The 23,968-nt window shown below is 44.7% G+C and overlaps 1 protein-coding gene across 25 annotated transcripts in view; it reads left to right on the top strand.

Moving 5' to 3' along the window:
• Positions 1-23,968, top strand: part of LOC143923526 (uncharacterized) — a 213,321-nt gene that overhangs the window by 137,935 nt on the left and 51,418 nt on the right. For 24 of the 25 annotated variants that reach the window (XM_077447270.1, XM_077447271.1, XM_077447263.1 and 21 more), the window contains one exon: positions 21,241-21,554. The exons of the other annotated variant lie outside the window; for it this stretch is intronic. In XM_077447270.1, coding sequence (XP_077303396.1) covers positions 21,241-21,554 — 314 coding nt within the window. The remainder of the gene's footprint in view (positions 1-21,240; positions 21,555-23,968) is intronic. 25 annotated transcript variants of the gene reach the window in all.

Below are 23,968 nucleotides of genomic sequence, written 5' to 3'. Positions count from 1 at the left end.
GAGACATGGTCAGCAAACAGACAAAGTATCAGTCCAGGCAGCAAGCAGAAACATGGTCAATAAACACGCCAGGCTCAGTACAGACAGCAGGCAGAGGCAGCTGTACTGATATGACAGCAATCAGGTGATTGACACTATTGATATCTGCACTGTCTCTTGTGACACAGTAGTAATTCCCATTCACAGGGTGTGCCACTGCGTGCCCTAGCAGCTGCGCATTAGCAGTGGCAGTGGGAGAACATACTGGTATGTCCACCCACATTAATGAAATGCCTGTCTGTTCCTTTATGCAATGACCAGATGGGAAATGGTTTAAAAGGGATGGTTATTCATAATGACAGTGACGTCAATGGTTCCTAATGCATACACTTGTGGTTTCCTTAAGAACCAGTGACAGTGGGAAGCTCTAATGTAAAGAAGCTACAGAAATACTACTTCTATATGTAGTCCCCCCCCCCACCCAAAACAGAGGTCTGAGCAGGCAGTCATTCGACATTTGTCCGAATGTCTGAACAAATCAAAGTTCGAACTGAACATAGGGTTGAACTAAATTGTCAGCTCATTACTAGTTTAACTTAAAGAGATGAATCTGACAGCACATTTGTATGTAACACCTAAATAGAAGTATCCTAAAGTACCCAAAATGTTGGTAAATTGCTGATGATGCTGTTAAACATTCACTTACATTTACTGCTCGATTACTCTTAGCTTTTTCTTGTTTAGATGGTTCCATCATTTGCTGCTCTTCCCATGTGTTTGAAAGTCTGTTTTGGTATGCTGGTGAGATAGTAGACATACATGTACAGTGCCTGGAAAAAGAATTCACACCGCTTGACATTTTCCACATTTTGTCATGTTACAACCCAAATTGTAAATGTATTTTATTGGGATTTTATATGATAGACCAACAGAACGTGGCACATAATTGTGAAGTGGAAGGAAGATGTATTAATTACAGCTGCAAGTCATTTTGGGGCTGTCTCTACCAGCTTTGCACATCTAGAGAGGGACGCAGTGTCTGTGAACAGCAATTTTCAAGACTTGGAACAGATTCTCAATTGGATTTAGGTCTGGACTTTGACTGGACCATTCTAAGCCCCCGTACACACGGTCGGAGAATCCGTCGGAATGTGTCCTATCGGACCGTGTTGTCGGATAATCCGACTGTGTGTGGTATGCATCGGAATGTTTCCGTCGGAATATCCGTCGGACCCAAATTTCCAACTTGTTGGAAATATTTCCCGACCAACTGGTTCGATACTCCGATCATGTGTAGAGAATTTTGATCAGACCAAGTGCCACGCATGCTCAGATCAAATTCCTACATCAAAGCTATTGGCTACTAGCCTGAATGTAGTCCCATCATAGCGAAATTACGTCATCACGTTCTGAACGATCGGATTTTTCGACAACTTAGTCCGACCGTGTGTATGCAACAGTTTCGGACAAGATCCGACGGACAAAATCCGACGGACAAAATCCGACGGATTTGGTTGTCGAAATCTCCGACCGTGTGTACAGGGGCTAACACATGGATATGCTTTGATCTAAACCATTCCGTTGTAGCTCTGGCTGTATTTTTAGGGTCGTTGTACTGCTGAAAAGTTAACCTCCTCCCGGTCTCCAGTCTTTTGCAGACTCTAACAGGTTTTCTTCTAAGATTGCCCTGTATTTGGCTCTATCCATCTTCCCATCAACCCTTACCAGCTTCCCTGTCCCTGCTGAAGAAAAGCATCCCCACAAAATGATGCTGCCACCACCATGTTTTACGGTGGGGATGGTGTGTTCAGGGTGATGTGCAGTGTTAGCTTTCAGTCACACATAGGGTTTGGCTTTTAGGCCAAAAATCTCAATTTTGGTTTCATCTGACCAGAGCACCTTCTTCCACATGTTTTCTGTGTCCTCAGGTGGACAGTCATGTCTTGGTAGGTTTGCAGTTGTGCCCATACTCTTTCCATTTTTGGATGATGGATTGAACAGAGCTCCGTGAGATGTTCAAAGCTTGGGACATTTTTTTTATAACCTAACCCTGCTTTATACTTCTCCACAACTTCATCCCTGACCTGTCTGGAGTGTTCCTTGGCCTACATGATGCAATTTGTTCACTAAGGTTCTCTAACAAACCTCTGAGGGATTCACGGAACAGCTGTATTTATACTGAGTTTCAATTACACACAAATGGACTCTATTTGGTGACTTCTGAAAGCAATTGGTTCCACTAGATTTTAGCTAGAGGTATCAGAGTAAAGGGGGCTGAATACAAATGCACGCCACACTTTTCACATATTTATTTGTGAAAAAAAAATTGAAAACCATTTATCATTTTCCTTCCACTTCACAATTATGTGCCACTTTGTGTTGGTCTATTACACAAAATACATTTACATTTTTGGTTGTAACATGACAAAATGTTGAAAATGTAAGGGGGTACGAATACTTTTTCAAGGCACTGTACCTTTATTTGTTCACAATAATTGTGACATTAAACCCAAAAGCAAAAATAAAAAGTAATATATTGCAATGTTCTTTTTTAGGCTATTTTTTTCTTTGTTTTCACCTGGTTGATCCTGCACAAAAAACACTTCCTGTCCTAAGGTGACTCCCCTCTGAATGGAGGAGCAATTGAGACACCTTTGGACAGCAGCATTGTCAGTCTATAGGGGAATTAGTGTTAGATGGACTAGCAGATTTACATGGACTTGACCAATAAATTGAAGCGAAACTTCCGCTACCATTTTTCAAGCAGTTATAGTAACAATTGTGTTCTTTTTTGGATAAAGCTTTTACATAAATGAATAAAATCATTCTAGGCACCCCTGTTAGTGGTAAATGGTTTGTCCCAACCCTCTAAATGCTGCTTTTACTGGACAGCTTAGTCTGTTAAAGGAAGGTGCAAGATAATAGACTTACTGGCAGGATCACCAGGTGGAAATAAATGAAAAGGGCCATATAATACAATATGCTTCCAGATAAAGAGATGCTAGCTCAGATCACCAATGGCAGAATTAGAAGCGGCTGCCATTGATTTAAAGCGCTATCCTAAGAAAAATAGATCACAGGTTGACCATCTCAGAATGGATTTGGATCTCTGTCTCATGGAGAGGGTGATGGACAAAACAAAAAATAGATATTAGAGGAGTGGAAAAGGCAGGTATTGGTAATAATGTGTCACTTTTTGCTGACAGCATTCTTTTTACTGTTACATCTTCTTTTTTTTTTTTTTTCCACAAAAATTTTTATTATTCAAAGATAAAGTAATCACATACATGTCATAGCAAACTGGTATAGAAACGTAACAACAATTACTGTGCGGTACAATGATAAATCACATTGAAGTAAGACATTCGATTTACTAAACATGAAGAGATAGAGTACACAATGTGCTATGTAGATATGATTAATAAACGGATAGAACCAGTGTATTTACTACCAACAGTCACGAGCTCCCGGGAGGCTCCAGTCTTATGTTGGCTAGTGTAATCAAGAGTAGGCAATGGCCACGGGGACCCCCAGTGCTCGGCCCTCTCACGGCCTCGAAGGGATCATGAAACTAGCAGATGTTTTTTTTTTTTCATTACCCAACCCCGGGGGGAGATGACGTAGGAACGCTCTAGCAGGAGGGAGGGGTTACGAGGAGGCTGAGAAGGAGAAGGCGTGCGGCGTGCGGAAGAGGAATGCAGAGCGGAAACACGCCGGAGAGTGAGAGGCTCCGGGTATGAATGACACCGCCGCAAATCACCGCTCCGGAATCTGCCTACCCACCGCTCGGAGATAACAGCTGACACCGCTCTCCTCCCTGCCGCTCCCCCCCCCCCCGTCTCTCTGGAATGCGCAACTCAAAAGAACGTAGCAGGCTGGCTGGGAAAACTGGAGGGAGATAACTGAAGATATCCAGATAAGATAAGTGCTGTATACCTATACAACTACCAGTACTATTAAACAAATAACTTGCCCAATTTGTTAGGGGTAAAGAAATACATGTAACAGCAGTAATGGGGCAGCATGAAGGATGACACATATTTTTTCTGGGATACATAAATATGGTGCCTGTCGCTGGGATTATTTGTAATTAGATACTGAATACAAAACCACCAGGCTCAAGGCCATGAATGTGTCAGAGGAATGGTATAAATACTATTAATGCATTGAAAGTGGACAGCAGGTCATTAGACCGTTCCCCTCTGCTCTCCCACTTCTTTGAAAGCAGCATAACAGCAGTTCAATAGAGTGCGGAGGATTATCCCCAGGCTGGGACGAGCCGAGGAAGATAAATGTGTGTAATAGATAAGTGCTCTATCTCTCTGTTAAAACGTGATTGTCTCAAAGAAAATCCTGCTTAAACCACTGTGGGTAATAAAACTGGAACAAAAGTAAAAAGAAAGCATGAAATGACAATATACGGTTTACCTGGGGCATATAAGCCAGATTAACGCTTTACTCCCTACTGAGATCTACAACAAACAGATATAAAATAAAAGATATAAGACAGTAGGTGGGAGTGAGGGGAATACCCAGGGCAAATGTACGAATATTGTTAACCACATTGAAAACGTTTAATGGGAATGAAATGAGCACGACATTTGATCTGATTGGACGAATGGGACATCTCCTTGCCAGTTAATCAATTCAGAAAATCAATTTGGATCTCTAACTGCAAACGATAAGAGTATAACATAGGGTAACCCTCCTGAATAAAAAGAATTGCACGGTCGCCTAAAAACTGCACACTCCCCAGCATCTGAGCAGAGGTGTAACTCGGTTGAGCAATATAGATATAGATTGCAGGAATCTATATGAAAGACTCCATTTGCATGGAAAGCGATTCTATCTCCCTTTTTCCCTGCTCATTCCCTCTATTTTCCCTCCAGGGAGCCCAATAGGAAGTTCTCAAAGTAAATAAACCTATATCAGTGTGTTTGTCCCTATAGAACTGGATGACCTGCTAACAAAGAGGTAAAACATCAGGTGAGGCATAAAAGCCGGGGAAATCCCCCATTAACCCATAAATGAAATATTATGGCATGTGATCCATAGGCGTGTATTAAGGTAATTGGGACGGAGGACATTATGATGTAAGAGACAAATCCCACTGGGGCGCCACAGACCTTTATATTGGACTCTCCTTTTCGGTCCCCAAAAAAAAAAAATAAAAAAATAAATAAAAAAATAAATAAATGTTTTGGACAGAAAATACTCGCTCCAAACTGATCACAAATTAGGAGGAGAAACATTTATAGAAGTACAACGGCTGATAGACTCAAACTACCTGTTGTTGAAAAGAGGACGTGAGGAGATTAACAAACTGGGGAGACGATCACGTGAAACGAAAAAAAGCAAAATGAGTAGAGCCTCAAAGCAAACCGCTAAGGGGGGCCTCAAGACCCCAAAAAGCTCCATCACGGAAAGCACCATAAAACAATATATGACCCAAGGAGCCAGCCCAAGAGGAGGAGGAGGAAAGGAAAAGGTACCTTCAAACCAGGGAAAGAATAGGGGGGCGGAAAAAACAATAGAGGAGACCCCGGATCAATCCAGAGATGAATTGACAACGGAGAGCGAATTCGAACTAAGTAAAAATGAAGATCAAAGGACGGACGATCTGGGAATAACAAAAGGCGCCATGAGGGAGATGCTTCAAAAAATGGAGAACTCTATTAGATCAGATATCAGTATGCTAAGAAGTGATCTGGGACATTTGCTAACGAGAGTGGAAGCCGTGGAAGAAAGAACTGAGAACCAAGAACAGAAGTTAAATAAAGTACAGACGCAAGTCAATTTAATCTTTCGGAATCAGAGAAAAATTTTCTATCGACTTGAAGATCAGGAAAATAGAAATAGAAGACCAAATCTGAGAATAAGAAATGTCCCAGAGAACAAGAAAGAAGATCTAAGGGAGGTTCTGAAAGAAATACTTCGCCCCATACTGGGGAATGCAGAGGAGGCACCCCCTATGTTAGAAAGGGTGCACCGGGTCGGGAGGATGGGATTTGAAGAAACTGGAAGGGGAAGACCCCCGTGATATTATCGTAAGGTTCGAACGTTACGAAGATAAAGCGGAGATCTGGAGAAAATTAAGGGGTAACCCCCCATTAAAATATATGGAAGCAGAAATACAAATCTTTCCGGACCTAGCATCTGAGACTTTAGCCAGAAGACGCCTCCTGAAACCTCTCTTGGAACAGATGAAAGCACGAAATATTAGATACAGATGGGGCTTCCCGGCTTGCCTGTGGACATTTAAGGATGGAATAACAGCTAGATTAAGGTTCCCCGAAGAGTTAAGAGAATTCTGTGAAAAACTGGAGATTCAAATTCCAAGTTTACCCGGCTGGACAGATGAGCTTGAGGAAATACCTTAAATGTCACTAACCTCAAGTGTTAAAACGGAAGAGGATGAGATAAAAATCTCGGGGGAGATGGGGGGGGGTGGAGAGGGGAGGCGGTGTGGGGGGTCTGACCGGTGGGTGGGCAGTCCCTCTCCCCCCCTTCTGAGTAGGGAGGGAGAGGAGGCAATGGGCGAACCCCACCTTAGAGCACGAAGACTTAGATATGGCCAGAGTCTTGAGGCCAATTGATAAGTCGAGGGCCGTATGGTGGCCAAAACCAGGGGGGGGGGGGGGGTGGGAGGATGAGGAGGTGGGTGGGAAAGGGGGTTATGGGGGAGAGGGATACGGGAGGGAAGGGGAGGGAAGAAGATGTCAGTAGTGAAACCCTGAGGGAAAAAAGGAGGGAAGGAAAAGAAAAACGAAAACATGGTCAGGACAGAGAATACGGATAAAAGGAAACTGGAATTAAACTTCCTGTCTTATAATGTTAGGGGGCTCAACACAGCAAAAAAGAGGCATAAAATCCTGGTAGAATTAAGACAACTAGAGGCAGATGTGATCTTTCTCCAGGAGACACATATAATACATACGTCAAGGAGTAGGCTTTACTCTAAAGACCACCCGAAATGGTACTATGGGGATACGATCTCAAAGAGGGCAAGAGGAGTAGCAATAGGATTCGGTAAGGATATTCGATTCACTGTAGAAGGAAGAGAAGCAGACCCAGAAGGAAGATATCTATTTCTGAAAGGAAAATTAGGAAATATTAGGTACTGTATACACTGGCTAACATTTACTCCCCAAATAAAAACCCTATAAATTTTTTGAGGGGAATACTGGCCAAAATACAAGAATTTAAAAGTGGCCATGTAGTTATAATGGGAGATCTGAATCTCTGTCTAGACCCCATACTTGACAGCACGTCCCGGGTACTGGGAAGGAATAGCACTCAATTAAAAAGGTTAATTCAAAATTTGAATAAAAACCAACTAGTTGATGTATGGAGGGCACAACACCCCAAAATAAGGGACTACACATTCTTCTCCCCAGTACACGGGTCGTACTCAAGGATTGATTATATTCTTGTGGAACACAGAGCCCTAGAGATGGTACTAGAAACAAGTATAGAAATAACAACACAGTCAGATCACGCGCCTTTAAAAATGAAAATGCAGATTCCCGGACAAAGTAAATGTTTCTCTAGGTGGCGACTAAATGACACGTTGATTCTTGATAAGGAGGGGGGGGAAGTAGTGAGTAAGGAATTAGAGAAGTACTTTCTGATGAATGAGACCGAAGGAATCTCTGGGCAGGTCCTGTGGGATGCCCATAAGGCGTATATTCGGGGGATCTTGATTGCACGAGGCTCGCAGAAAAAAAAAGAACGTATAGAGAGGGGCAATAAACTCAGAGAGGAAATCCTCAGAATAGAACAACAACATAAAATGGGGCTTACAGATAAAAAGCTATATCAAAAATTAACGTCCAGGAGAGAAGAACTACGTGGGTTAATGGAACAAGAAACTAAAAATTTTTATAATCAACTTAATAAAGTGAGGTATCAAGAAGAAAACAAACCCACTAAATATCTAGCCAGGATGCTCCAAAAGAAAAAAGCTACGAACTACATAGAGAAAATTCAAACAGAAACCGGGGACATGGTATACGCTTCAAAAGAAATAGCCGAATCATTCAAAACATACTACGGGAAATTATATGCGGTAAAAAACAACTTGATAGATAAAGAAGGTAAACTAAAAGAAACTGATAAATATTTAAATAAGGCGAGACTCCCCAGGATCAGTGAAATTGATAAAGAATACTTAGAAAACCCCATAACGGAAGCAGAAATAAATGAGGTATTAGCGGAATCAGCTCCTGGGAAAAGCCCGGGACCAGACGGTCTGACAATTAGTTACTACAAGAGGTTTAAGAATATACTAGTACCGAAACTCTGTAAGTATATGAACGGGATTGGGACAGAGTACGCCATGAGTAAAGAGGCGCTATCTGCCTCAATAACGATCATACGGAAAGAAGGAAAAGACGAGACCAAGTGCGCAAGTTACAGACCAATATCACTCCTTAATGAGGATACTAAACTATTTGCTAAGGTGTTAGCAAATAGAATGAAAAAAGTAATGAATATACTAGTACATCCAGATCAGACTGGGTTTATCCCCGGGAGAGAGGGAAAGGACAATGGGGTAAGAACTTTATTGATTCTATCTCAAAGGAAGAAGACGGAACCCCCGGCGCTACTATTATCAACAGATGCCCAAAAGGCCTTTGATAGAGTCGATTGGGGATTCATGTTCCAGACAATGGACAAAATGGGCATAGGCCCTAGGATGGCCAAATGGATTAAAATGATGTATGACCACCCGACAGCGACTGTAAACATCAACGGGTTGCCCTCCTCTTCCTTTGAGATGGAAAATGGGACCAGACAGGGATGCCCACTGTCACCTCTTCTTTTTGTGCTCTCGTTGGAACCCCTACTCGCGACAATCAGAAACAACCCGGAAATAAGCGGAATTAAGGCTGAGCAAGAGGAACATAAACTTGCAGCATATGCAGACGACGTGTTGTTTTATATAAGTAATCCAGTAGATTCTCTGCCCAAGATAACAAAGGCCCTGGATGAGTACGGGAAATTATCAAACTTCAAAATTAACCAAATAAAATCTGAAATCCTTAATATAAATGTAGGTGCGACGGAAGTACAACTAATCCAAGAACAAAGTAAATTTAAATGGACAAAAGATCTGAAATACCTGGGAGTAAAATTGGCAAACACTCTGGATAAGATATACCGCCTAAATTATATCCCTTTATTGAATGAAATAAAAACTGAACTCAGAAGAGCAAGTAATAGATCGATCTCGTGGATAGGTCGAATAAACGTGTATAAAATGTTTATTCTTCCAAAAATTGTATATAAATTCCAGATGTTGCCAGTTGAAATCCCACCCAGCTATTTCCAAAAATTAAAAGCAATAATGAGCAAATTTATATGGAATAATAAAAAACCTAGGATCTCCCATGGAGTATTAAAACAAGAAAAAGGGAGGGGAGGATTAGCGGTCCCTGATTTACAATATTACTATCAGGCGGTGGTCTTATCAAGAATTGTAGAATGGGTAAAAGGGAAAAAAAAAGAGGAAAAAAGATGGGTTAATTTAGAATATACATACAGTAAAGCACAATTAAATAAGATAATATGGAATCCCCCAAAATACAGGGTACTAGATATAGACACAAATAAGTTAACACAGATTGCACTGAAGATATGGGATAAGGAGTATAAAAGATTAAATGGACACTATAATTCGCCACTGATAACCTTAAAAGACAACGAATATTTCCCACCGGGCAGAGGGGTGATAGGAGGGAACTGGATAAGATTAGAGGGGTCACAAATAAAAGATATAATTAAAAAAGGGAAACTTCTTTCACATGAAGAGTTAGTGCACATGGGATTTATGAGAAGGGATAGGTGGCGATATCTCCAGCTGACCCGTTTCATAGAAAAACTACCCCAGCCGATTAGATCTGAAAAGGATTTGACAGGGGTGGAACAACTTTGTACGGCTGACAGTGTAAAGGGTATAATATCAAAGCTATATGGGCTATTGATGCGGACCAGCTGGAAAGATACGCCGCCATATATAAATAAATGGGAAAGGGAATTGGGATCACAAAAAGGTAAAGAAACAATAAATAAAATATTGAAAATGACACACCGCTCGGCAAGGGATAATAAAACAGCTGAGATGAACTACAAACTTATCTCCCGATGGTATAACACCCCGGATAAGGTATCTAAATTCCAGCTAGGCGGGACCGCCGAGTGCTGGCGGGGCTGTGGGAAAACAGGTACCATGACACACATTTGGTGGGAGTGTGCCAAAATTAAACTATACTGGGAAAAGATCCTTCAAATGATTAAGGAAATAACTCAAACAGCATTGAAACCAGACCCCTGGGTAGTACTCTTTCATGGCACGGAGGTTGGGGTTAAACAATACCAAGACACAATCATCCCGCATCTATTAAACGCTGCGAAAAAACTGATCCCTAAAAAATGGCGAGAGGTAGAGTGCCCAACAACATGGGAGTGGGTAGATGCGGTAGAAGAAATATATAATATGGAAAGCCTGTGTTTGAGAGAAGAAGAGGAAAGGGTAATATTTCTAAAAAAATGGAGAGGTTGGAAACAATTTAAGCGGGATTGGAGTTTCTCCGCACAACTAAGACCATAAAGACCAGGATATCAGGAGCAGGGACACTACTGACAAGGGGAAAGGGGAGGGGGGGGGGGTAGTATAACTTTAATATAATTTCAGTGAAATATTGGGAGTAAGATATAAGAATAGTTTTAAGAAATATGAAATAAAAGTTGGATAAATGTTTTACATTTAATTATACAAGTAAGTAACAAGAAAATAGCCACAATGATGTGAAGATTAATTCTAAGAGACAACAATGAACGTTAAGTTGATTCATAGTCTCAGGTAAAGATTCGCTGATGTGGCAAAAAAAAAAAAAAAAAAAAAAAAATGAAACTAGCAGATAGGTTTATGAGGTTCGACGCGCCTCCCGGTGTCATTTCTTCACGGGGTGAGGGGCATTCTCGTTGGGTAGTGTGCTAATGAAATAGAGTGTACCTATGGGGAGTTGAAAGAGAAGAGGGTAAAAGTGGGAAAGGGAGGGTAAGACATGGGGAAGAAGGGAGCAAGGGGGTCCCAAAGAGGGACCCTAGAAGGGCAGCTGTGTAGGGTTAGGGGGGAAGGGGTGGAGTATAGGGAGAAAAGGGAGGATGGGGGGGGCCACTCCTCTTCCCGGCCCCATTACAACATCCAGGTCCAGCCAGGGTTCAGCTCTGGTGGCTTACAGTAATAACTGTCAATGTGGAAAGTAAGATTTATATCTTCCCGTGGACTTAAAATGCGTCCAGCAGGCCCACGTGGTGGATAATTTCTGCATGCGGTCCTGGGAGGTATAGATCAGTTCCTCTATCTCCTCAATTTTAGCGATCCTTGTCAGCCAGTCTCTGATAGTAGGGGTCTTATTGGAGCGCCAAAGCGCAGGGATGCAAAGTCTAGCGGCATTAACCATGTGCATGGCCAGAGATTGTGATATGACCGTTTGGTCAAAGAAGTGTGATGGAGGAGATACTGAGCAGCATTAAAATCAAGGGTGTATGTGGTGACTTGTGCTATAATGGCGTGTACTTCTTTCCAAAATGGTTGTAGCATGGTGCATTCCCACCATATGTGAAGCATAGAGCCTTCTTCTTTATTACACCTCCAACATACGTTTGGGATTGAGGGAGAGAATTTATGTAAGCGGGAAGGTGTCCTATACCACTTTGTGATAATCTTGTAGCCGTTTTCTTGAATGGCTACATTCAGTGAGCCTGTATGTGCATACGTGGCGATAGTACCCCAGTCATCGTCTGTGAAGGAGATTTGCAGGTCCCTACCCCATGATGCTTTAGGGGGATCAGTCTGAGGAGTGTGGGATTCGTCTTGGAGGATAGAATAAATCTGGGATATTAGATGTCTTTGTGGCGTGGTTTGGGAATGAAGAGATTCAAATGGGGTAAGTCGTCTTGTCCAAACGTCGGTATGATTCTGGGAGGTGAAGAAGTGCCTTAATTGCCTATAGGTCCAGAAGGGGAACTCCTTTGTGAGTGAGGTATTCTTAAGTGCATCATAGGATCTTAGTCGTCCTTTGTGAAAGAATTGCTGAGCCAAGACGTCATCATGTGGCCATTCCTGCATAAGAAACGTGGTCGACTCCCCTGGAGAGAAGTCAGGGTTTCCCCTCAAGGGGGTCAATGGGCCCAAGTGTGAGGAAAGATGGTGGGAGGCTACCGTTTTCTTGAAGGCCAGTAGTGAGGTGTGAATGAACGGATGGGTCTTAACGGGGCGGGGCCAGTGCTTCGGTGAGAGCCAGGGAAGGGTGTGCAGTGGGTAACCTGAGAAAGAGCTTTCCAAGGCCACCCAAGTCTTTCCTCCTCTATGAGCTTTCCAGTCCACCAGTCTCGTCAGGTGGCATGCTAGGTAGTAATGGTATAAATCAGGTAGGGCAATGCCTCCCTTGGTCTTAGGGCGCGTCAGGCGAGCGTATTTAATACGGGGAGCGTTGCCTCTCCAAATAAACAGTGTGCATAACTTCTTGTATGATAGGAAAAAAGATGGGGGCAATTGGATTGGGATTGTCTGTAGGAGATATAATATGCGTGGAAGGATTATCATTTTTATTAAGGCAGAGCGGCCAAACCATGATACATTAAGGTTTGCCCAGTTCTTCAAGTCAGCCTGGATTCTGGTTAGAGCCGACAGGTAATTATGGGCATAGAGACCCGCCGTTCCCTTGGTGATTTGAATACCAAGATAGGTGATTGCTTCCCCCTTCCACTGAAAGGGGAAGGAGTCTTGGCAGTGAGATACGTCCTGTGGGGGAAGAGAGATGTTGAGGGCGTGGGATTTAGAATAGTTGATTTTGAGGTTGGATAAGAGTCCAAAAGTCTTAATGTCTTTTAGGAGGTTAGGTAAAGATGTCCGGGGCGTTTGGAGGGTCAATAAAATATCATCCGCGAATGCGGCAACCTTGTATTCCCTACGGTTAATAAAGATCCCTTGGATGTCTGTGTTGGCACGTATTCTGTTGAGAAGGGGTTCCAATGTTAGTACAAATATCAGGGGGGATAATGGGCATCCTTGTCGGGTGCCGTTACTGATGGGGAAGGCGTTTGACAGGAGGCCGTTGGCTCTCACCCTTGCGGAAGGGTTTGTATAGAGAGCATTGATATATGCGAGCATACGGGGGGGAAGGCCAATGACCCTCAAAACCTCCCGCATATAGTCCCAGGCCACCCTGTCAAACGCCTTCTCTGTGTCAAGTGAAAGAAGGAATCCCTCAGTCTCGCTTGTAGAGAGCCAGTGTTGGATATTTAAAGTCCGGATAGTATTGTCCCTAGCCTCTCTCCCCGGAACAAAACCTACCTGGTCGGGGGAGACGAGGCCAGGGACAAGAGGTGAGAGTCTATTTGCTATCATCTTAGCATAGAGCTTGATATCTACGTTCAGTAGAGAAATAGGCCTGTAATTAGAGACCTGAGAAGGGTCTTTACCCTCTTTGGGGATAACGGCTATATGGGCTCCTAACATATGCCCCGCAGGGGTAGCGGGGTTCGCAAGAGAGTTCAGAGTCGTCAGCAACCGCGGAGAGAGTATGTCAGAAAAGCTTTTATAATAGGTAAGGGGGAAGCCATCAGGGCCCGGACTCTTGCCCGGCTTCATTTGTTTGATGGCGAGGGATAATTCCTCGGTGGAGAACGGTTGGTCTAAGTTCGTAGTTTGCTGTGGAGTAATGGGGTTAGGGCTATATTGAGATAAGAAGTCTCTTATTTGTGAAAGTCGGTCAGGAGCGTCAGGAGGCCCTGCGTTGGCCTCTGGTAGGTTATAGAGTGTAGAATAGAATTTTTCAAAGTGCGATGCTATGTCTTCATTTTTAGAGAGGAGAGATCCCTGATTGTCCCGGAGAGTGTGAATTATAGACGAGGTTTTAGCTGTTTGAATCGTGCGTGCTAACAGCCGCCCACTCTTATTGCCGTGTTCATAGAACACTCTATGTTGAAGGACATATCTACGCCTGGTTAGTTTGCCCAGTTCATCTAACAAAGAAGAACGGGCATATAAGAGATCTTGCAGTGTGGCTTGCAGGGTCGATTGCTTATGTGCTGCTTCAAGTCGCTTGATTGTGCTAAGAAGGGACGTGATCCTTTCCTGGTGTTGTCGTTTGGCCTTTGCAGCCATGGAGATAAGTTCTCCCCTCAGTACGCATTTATGTGCCTCCCAGAGTGAAATGGGTGAGACTTCAGGGGAGGTATTTTCCTGAAAGTAAAGGCGTAATTTGGCGTTTAGGTGTTGTAAATTTTCTGGGTCCTTTAAAAGGGAAGGGTTTAGCCTCCAGGTCTTGGATATCGTCTTAGAGTCGGGGAAAGTAAGGGTCATTGTTATGGGGTGGTGGTCGGAAAGGAACATTGGTTCTATCGTAGCTTGGGAGAGGAGTGAGAGGTCGGTCTGGGAGAGAAATATGTAATCTATTCTGGAATATTTCTGATGTGGGTGGGAATAAAAGGTGTAGTCTTTGTCCATCGGGAACATGGTGCGCCAGGTGTCGCGGAGAGTCAAATTCTGTAGTTGAACTCTAATCTGTCTTAGAGCTCGGTAAGGCAGTGTCGAGGCTCCCGTAGAGGAGTCCAGGGCCGGGTTGAGTGGGACATTGAAGTTTCCCCCTAGGATACCCTCCTTAAATGAGGACAAAAGATCACAAGCCTTCCTAAAGAAGGCCACTTGATGTTCATTCGGACAGTAGATATTAGCCACCGTAATAGGCTTGGAAGCGTATGTGCCTTTGATAAAGATATATCTACCATCCTGATCACTAAGGGTATCAGTTAGTTGGAAATCAGCAAGTTTGGAGATAAGTATAGATACCCCCTTAGTCTTGGAAGCAGGGTTGGTGGAGTGAAACGTGCGTTTGTACATATGATTCGTCAGCTTAGGAATCGCATCGGAGCGGAAGTGTGTTTCCTGTAGCATGAGAAAGTGTGCTTTATGTTTAGACAAGGCAGAAAGAACCTGTGATCTCTTCTCCGGGAGGTTCAGACCCTGTCTCTAGCCTGTGAACAGGCAGGTGCCCAAACAGCGACAGTACCTGGAACTAAGTAGATGAAGACGTCAGAGTGCTTTCTGAAGGCGTTCATCCAGAGATGTCGTCCACTCGGGGTGGTGAGAGTCAGGTGGGTCTTCCAAAGCAGCCAGCCTTACAAGGTGTGGAGAGTCAACGGCTTTTCTTGCCTAGAGCTGGTTGGAGAGAGAAACAAAATGCCAAAAAAAAAAAAAAAAGAAGAGGGGGGGACGGAGATAGCACCTAGGCAGGTGCCTGTAAAGGTGGAACTGGTAAGTTCTGTCGCTGTCCTCGGGCGGGGCCTTGAGGAAAACAAAAAAGGTGTCAAGGCAGACTAGTCATTGTGACGATCTCGTCTTGGGGTGTCAGCCAGGTGTGCGCTGCGAGAGGAGGGGTCTCTTCTGGACTGGCGGTCTCCAGGTGAGGTGGGGTCCAATCTGCGGCGTCTGGAGCTCGGTTGCTGGCTCTTAGGCGATGCGTTGAGGGCCACTGATTTCCACGGCTCAGTTGGGAAGTAAAAGGCACACCATTCCGGGATATCTACCAACGGTATGTCTAGCTGTTCGCAAAACATAGGTAAGTCCTCTGGGGTCCTGAGCAGTGCGGTGCGCCCTCTGGAGGTAGCTGAAAGACAGAATGGAAACTTCCATCTATATTGGATATTGCGTGTACGCAGTATGTCCAGCAGGGGGCGTAACGTGCGCCTGTTCTGCAAAGTTATTTGTGAGAGATCCTGGAAAAGTTTTACCTCTGCTCCGTTAAATAAAATACGTCCCCGTTCTCTTGCCTTTCTGAGGATTTCTTCCTTAAGAGGGAAGTTAACGATACAGCATATAATGTCCCTAGGGGGATCGGAGTCCCGAGGGGGGGGTCTCAGCGCACGGTGAATGCGCTCCATCTCAATTGGGGTGTCTGCAGGCCGGTCCAGCAGGTTGTTAAAAATGGCACAGACTGTTTGTGGCATGGCGGCCGCATCTACACCTTCCGGAACCCCCCTCAATCTAAGGTTGTGTCTGCGGCCCCTATTGTCCAAGTCTTCCACTTGGCGATGGAGCTCATAAATATGGGGGAGTTGTGAATCAAAAGATCGTTGCACTTGCCTGATAGCTGCAGCCTGTAGCTGGGAAGTGTCTTCTACTGCTGCTAGGCGGTGATTCATAGCATGAATGTCCGACTTCAATTCGGCAATGGCAGAGGTCAGGGTATGCTTAATGTCCAGCGCAACGTTCTGCAGATCCCTCTGGAGATCCAGGAGGCTAGGCACCGCAGGGCTCTCCGACGTCCGGTCCGCGGCGTATCTACGCGAGTCCGGGGATGCGGCCTGTGAGTCTCCGGAGGCCTGCGAGGCCTGTGAGGCCTGCGTCTCCACGTGCTGGCTCGCCGGGCGGGAGCGGAACATCTCCGGGATGCTGTTCCCAAGTTGCGCCCCGGGGTCTTTAACGGTGCGGGGGGTCGAGGTGCTCCTATTAGACCTGCCCATGGTTGGTGCTCGTCTGGATCCTCTAGTAAGGCGTCTTTTTCGTCCTCTCGGTGCGGGAGCTCCCTGTTTAGGCAGCCATCTCGGGTCCGGTCCAAGCCACGCCCCACTGTTACATCTTCTTATGTCTCCTTGACATTTTTGTTCCACCCTTTAGAGAAATGTGCCATTTTCTAGGGCCTAAAACTTAATCAGTCTAAATCTATAGTCGTGGATATATCTTTACGTCCCACCACTTTATTGTGTCTAGAGCGCTCCGCTAATTTCTCATGGACTACCCGCCTTCCATATTTAGGGATACATTTGACACCCACTTTCACTACGCTGTTACATAGTTACATAGTAAGTGAGGTTGAAAAAAAACACAAGTCTATCAAGTCCAACCTATGTGTGCAATTATATGTCAGTATTACATTGTATATCCCTGTATGTTGTGGTTGTTCAGGTGTTTATCTAATAGTTTCTTGAAACTATCGATGCCCCCCCGCTGAGACCACCGCCTGTGGAAGGGAATTCCACATCCTTGCCGCTCTTACATTAAAGAACCCTCTATGTAGTTTAAGGTCGAAGACATATGTGTCGAAACGCGTCGGGCTAGCTGTTGGCACCCCACATTGCTTTTATTTTTACTTTTACCTTATTGCTTTGTGATCACTAAGTCATCTGTTACCCTTTTGACTTTTAATAAATTACCATTTTTTATCGCCTGACCCGCACCATGTGGAGCTTTTTCTTTCTTTTTTCTTTTTTGGCCCAAACCCTTTAAACATCTTCCCCTTCACTTTGGGGTATTCGGAGTATCGGAGTGCAGTGGGCTATATCCGAGTTGGATTTCCTAACCATCCTGAAGTTCCATCGGTGAGATTCATCATTGGACATACGGTCTTTTGGAGTTTCCCCACCAGGCTGACGAACCTCCTTCGATCCACCCCTCGGTCCCAGATTGTGACCCCAAGCCTTATTGACTCAACCGTCATACGACTGTGTGAGTCCAACAGATCTGGTAAGAAGTATCCATCTATTCTTTCCTAATGTTTCCAGACAAGCTGTTGTATATGGACATATCCGTTTAATGGGATTTGCCTCGCATTTTGATACGGTCTGATCACCATTGTGCCGGCCCTTCCACGGAAGCTTACACCCATTACTTGGACTTTATTTTGCTAATCTACACATCTATATGATCTTTGTTATATGATCATTCTTTCAACATATGTTCACTTTAGAAGCGCTACACTATTTTTTATTTCAGTTTAAGGTTAACCACTTGCTTACTGGGCACTTAAACCCCCCTCAGTCCCAGACCAATTTTCAGCTTTCAGCGCTGATGCTCTTTGAATGACAATTGCGCGGGCATACAACACTGTACCCAAATGAAATTTTTATCATTTTTTTCCCACAAATAGAGCTTTCTTTTGGTGGTATTTAATCACAGGCACTGATAGGCTGCACTGGTGGGCACTTATGGGCTGCATTGGTGGGCACTGATAGGCTGCATTGGTGGGCACTGATAGGCTGCACTGGTGGGCACTGATAGGCACAGATAAGGCAGCACCGATGGGCACAGATAAGGCGGCACTGATGGGCAAAGATGGGCACAGATAAGGTGGCACGGATGGGTGGCACAGATGGGTGGCACGGATGGGCACTGATAGGTACCACTGATAGATGGGACTGATGGGCACTGATAGGTGGCTCTGATAGGTGGCACTGCTGGGCACTGATGGGCGGCACTGCTGAGCACTGGTAGATGACACTGATGGGCACAGATATGTGGCACTGGGGTGCAGCACCTTTGTTGAGGCAGATTGTGGGCACTGCTGGGTGGCACTGTGGGCACTGCTGGGTGGCACTTACTTTTTTTTATGTGGCACTGGCAGGGGGCAGGTGGGCACTGGCAGGGGGCAGGTGGGCACTAGCAGGGCTCGCCATGATCGGGACTAATGTCCCGATCACAGCCGCCGGTGATTGGCTTTTTTTTTTCCGGATTACCGGCTCCGTTATATCACATGATCAGCTGTCATTGGCTGACAGCTGATCACGTGATAAGGGGTCGGGATCGACCCCTTGCACGGATCGGTGATCAGGCGAGTCTCATAGACTCGCCGATCACAGAGCGCGCCGCGCACGCCCCTCAGGGGGCGCGTAGGCCGCTCGTGCACGGGACAACGTCAATAGACGTAGTCCCGGAAAAGGAGATCCGCGCTGTAGCTGTCATTTGACTATAGCGCGGATCTCAAGTAGTTGACCCTCTTTTCTTCTAATTTTAATGAGTGGCCACGTGTCTTAATAAAATCCCTTGTGCGAAAAGGTTTTATCCCTATTGTGGGGTCACCAGTATGTACCAGACAAATTACCCTCCACTTGCCATCTCTTGCGCAAATGGAACAAATACTATGTATCTTGGTTGGAGTGATTGAATGCTATAAAGATGGCATTTCTCCTGAAACATTATTTTTGAGCTTTTTCCCATTTCTGTGCCTGTGGGGGTATTGCGTATCCTTCATAACAACTTATTTAAATTTTTATGGACATGAAATGTACATGTAATCATTTATAATGTCTGTTTTATACCTTTAATAAATATATTGAACCAGACATACAGCGAAGAAGTGATATATTAGGGACATGGTAATCATAAAAGGCAATTTGCAAAGGACATGCTGAACACACTAATCTCTATGCCAGGGACATGTTTATCACAACTAAGCACACTTTCAGCAGGGGCGGACTGATCATTGGGCCACTTGGGCACTGCCCAAGGGCCCCATGCCACTAGGGGGCCCCATCGGGGTTGCCAGCCTCAGTAAAACCAGGAACAGTATGTAAAAATTTGTGTTTTTTTTTACATCTGTCTCTGAAATGTCCCTTACCGACATCCTTTTGGTCTTAAAATCCCGAGATTATAGCTGCCCCACCTTTCCAGTACTTTCTCAGCCAATAGAAACATGTCTGTGTATACTGTGCGTGTGTTTGTGTCTACTGTGTGGCCCCATACTCTCTGATTGCCTGGGGGCCCCATAATCTCCTATTGCCTGGGGGCCCCATGAGTTGTCAGTCCACCCCTGACTTTCAGGGACTTACTGATCACACAAAGCAGTGCATCCATACAGTGACATACTGAGCAGGAAGATTACTCTACCAGAGGAATTTGTAGCATATTAAACCTCTGTCAATGACATGCTGCAAACACTGAAAAGTTTGTCAGGGTTATGATCAGCATAAATGTACCCCAGAGGCATGAGACGTATAGTGAGCACAGAATTGCCACATAACAAAACTTAGCACTCTGTCAAGGACATGTCGGGGGAATGGATGTAATCTGCCAGCGCTATGTTAAGCATGCTCAGAAGGTGAAACTCTACAATAGACATAGTAGGCACATGGATGCCAAAAACATAGAGAGGATAAGCCAGGGACATGGCAATCACAAAAGGTACTTCTCAAAGGACATTCTGAACATGCAGGGTGCTCTTCTAGGTACATGCAGAGCACTCTGAGCACAATACCATGGGCATTCTGAACACAAGTGGTGCTCTGAGCAGTGCAAAGCAGCCTGGATTTATCTCCATTTTTGTATTGATAACTATACTTTTTGTGGCCTTCCTTTTCTTGCCGGAAATATTGGTATGGTAAAATGATTTACAGCAGTAAACTAAAGAAAAAGTGGACCAATTCCCAATATCAACCAATCACATTGCTTTTTTTTCTGGAACAAATCATTTTTGAAGGACTGATCAGATAAAGGTAAAATCTCCTCTGCAGTGTCAGCAAAGGTCCGACAGAACGAATCCATCGGACAATTCGATCATGTGTGGGCTCCATCGGACGTTTGCTGTTCAAAAATCTGACGGACTTTAGAAATAGAACATGTTTCAAATTTTTTTGCAATAAATCCGCTAATGTGTATGCTAGTCCGACGGACAAAAAACAAAGCTAGGGCAGCTATTGGCTACTGGCTATAAACGTCCTTATTCTAGTCCATTCGTACGTCATCACGTTCAAATCCATCAGACTTTGGTGTGATTGTGTGTGGCCAAGTCCGTTCGTTCGGAAAGTCCATCAGAACTCCGCTGAAAGTCCGTCGAGAAGACCGTCGGACCTAGTCCGTCAAAGTCCGGTCGGGTGTACGTGGCATTAGTCTCAGTTTTTGCAACAATATAACGTATAATTTTTTTTTCTGTTATCAGCCAAGTTTGGTTTCTAATGTTGAATACTATTAAAGTGTCTATCTATCCAAGCATTATAATAAGAATAGAAGATTCCGTTTTTATCTCCCCCAAGCTGCGGGTTTCTCCACAACCAATTCGCAAAGCAGGAGAATGTGACCGGCTCTCTATGGAGTTGGTTTACACATCTCCACAGCGGAGTCCTGTGCGTCTTTTGGTCTGCTTCAGGTCTGAATTCAACCAAACACTCAGGCTGGAATCGGACCAGAAACTGTGAATGGAGACGCACCAGACTCCTGCTGTGAGCCGCAGCATGCTGCGGTGTGAACCCAGCCTAAGTGTTGTAAATATTTCTTTTATTCTACATTGTAAAGAATGCAACATGATGGGTGAGTAGTAGTGAGAATCCAAACAGGAGAGTTCATAGAGATCAATTTAGGACACGGCGGGGGGGGGGGGGGGGGGGAGGTTCAATCTACCAGCTTCTAAGACATTAAAATATTGGTTTTGGATGGACTGATCCTTTCATGTGCAGATTCTTACATCTATTTGTCTATTCCAGGATCTTCACAGTCAGGAAAATCTCTGCCCATCACTAGTATGAAGAAGAGAACAAGCAAAATCATGACAACACATTTGGAAAAACTGGGAGAGGAAGGCATAGTAGGATTTAAATACTTTCTTTGTTTAATAGAGCCGCCTTTTTCAGGAAGCAAAATTCAGATGAAAGATATTAAAGATAAATCTGTGGAGGATATGGTTGACCTCATCATTAGCCACCATACTGTCAAACACGCACAAGCAACAGTCGAAGAAGTTCTGGACCGTATGGGCAAAACCGAAATAAAGAAGTTAATTGTGGATGGTATCAGTAAGGTGAGTAACACAAATACCTACACTAATGATCTGTGCTGTCACTTCTCTCTACCATAATACAAACACAGGTCAAGGCAACAAATTGTATATCTTAGTTTTGGGTGGTCAGTGGTTGCCGTGCGTTTCTACCAAAGACAGAAGTAGTGAAATCTAAAAAGTCTTCACTTCAAAGTGATCATGTCAGGAAATGTTCCATCCGCTGATAATATCTGTCTTTTGGCGTGCAGTACTGAGGTCCACCAGCAGGTGTCTCCTGGCAGTTTCGAACTGTCAGGAGAGCTTTTCCCTGCTGATGTTATGTCATCTTTGGGCCGCAGTACTGGCGTCCACCAGCGGATGGATCCTGGCAGTGTGGAGCAGCAGCACCTCCTGCAATCAGGTGTCACTTGTGACCAATCACAGGCCTATAAATAGCTGGCAAGCTTCCATATGCTTGCCTTGGTATTGTCCTTGTGCCCTGACCCGCTGCTTGTGACCCTGACCCTGACCCTGACCCTGACCCTGACCCTGACCCTGACCCTGATTCTGATTCTGAACCTGTTCCTGTGCCCTGAACCTGTGACCCGTGGTTTTGATCCTGTTTCCTTGTCCTGGTTCCTACCCTGTCCCACCTGTTACATCATCCCTGTCCTGCAATCTGATCCGTCCATCCTCTCCCTGTCCTGTGTTCCTTACCCCATCTGCTGATCTTCCCATGTATGACCTTGGCCTGGCTTGTGTCTCTGATTCTGGACTGCCCTTGTTTATCTACTGATCCTCTGTGTATGACCATGGCCTGCCTATCGCTTACAATCCTGGTATTTCCCATTTATTGTACATATCTGTCTGTTGTTATTTGGGGGTCTTTGTTGGTTGGTTTATTGCACTGTGTGGTTGTATTTATATTATTCACTTTCCTTAATAAATCATTATATTTCACTTATACACGTTTGGGTTTCCTCTGTTGCAGTCCACACAGTTCTGGTCTTATCTGATACATGACAGAATACTAAGGCCATCCCTGACCAGAAGTGGCTACACAGAGGAACCATCTTGGTTCAGGTTGGTTACTGAAATGAATTTAGAGGTGATTCGTTATTATGCTTTGCTGGCGTCTGAGAGTGGTGACTATCTCCGCCAGACACTGAAAGGGTGGACCAGTGATCAGCTGTTGGAAACCATTCGTTTATCTCACTCCTGGGTTGATCAGGGCTGTATGCTGTTTGTGGGTGTTCAGCCGTTGATTCAAAACTGCACAGAGCTGGCCCTGCCCTGCATCCCGGGGGGCCATGATGATTTTTCTACCCCTTTCAGTATTAATCAAGTTACATCACTGGTATGGCTTCTGGAAGATGATTCCCCTTACTTTTTTGAGCATTACACAGCCTGTTCCCAACAGATGATAATAGAATATGTTGATTCCGTACAATCCCTTGTCAGACAGGCAGTATGTAACACGCAGTTTGTACAACCACTATTTTTAGCATGGTCTGGTATTTTGCAATCAGGCACAGCCAGCCCACAACAAACCATCTCTGCTACCAAACACCTGCCTGCCCAAGAGTCTCTTCCTCCATCACCTATGGCAACCTCAGTTTTAGCCCAATATACTCTACTTCCCACCAAATATCAATACCCTGTTTCTTCCTGCTGCATATACCCTGCCTTTAATCCAACTGCCTCTTTCCCGTGGCCCACTATCCCTCAAGAACTTCCCCCAGCCACTGTTACCTCTTCCCTGCCATATTCCAACCCTTCTCTCCAGTCTGCTTCATCCCCTACCTATAGATCTGCAGCTACCTACAGGACTTCAGTAGCCAAATCTAAAAAGAGACGGAAGTTCTTTCTTACCCATTTGATCCTGCCAGTAACGCAACCTGCCTATAAATAGCTGGCAAGCATTCGCGTGTTTGCCTTGGTATTGTCCTTGTGCCCTGACCTGCTGCTTGTGATCTTGAGCCTGATTCTGAACCTGCTCCTGCGCCCTGAACCTGTGACCCGTGTTTTTGACCCGTGTTTTTGATCCTGTTCCCCTGTCTTGGTCCCTACCCTGTCCCACCTGTTACCATCATCCCTGCCCTGCAGTCTGATCTGTCCATCCTCTCCCTGTCCTGTGTTCCTTACCCCATCTGCTGATCTCCCCGTGTATCACCTTGGCCTGGCTTGTGTCTCCGATTCTGGACTGCCCTTGTTTATCTACTGATCCTCTGTGCATGACCCTGGCCTGCCTATCGTTTACGATCCTGGTATTTCCCATTTATTGTACATATCTGTTTGTTGTTATTTGGGGGTCTCTGTTGGTTGGTTTATTGCACTGTGTGGTTGTATTTATATTATTCACTTTCCTTAATAAATCATTATATTTCACTTATACACAATTGGGTTTCCTCTGTTGCAGTCCACACAGTTCTGGTCCTACCTGATAGATGACAGGT

The sequence above is a fragment of the Lithobates pipiens genome, unplaced genomic scaffold (assembly GCF_037356315.1).
Source record: "Lithobates pipiens isolate NorthernLeopardFrog02 unplaced genomic scaffold, aLitPip1_a1.2 Scaffold_22, whole genome shotgun sequence".
Lineage (NCBI taxonomy): Eukaryota > Metazoa > Chordata > Amphibia > Anura > Ranidae > Lithobates > Lithobates pipiens.
This window is presented reverse-complemented; position numbering and strand designations above follow the sequence as displayed.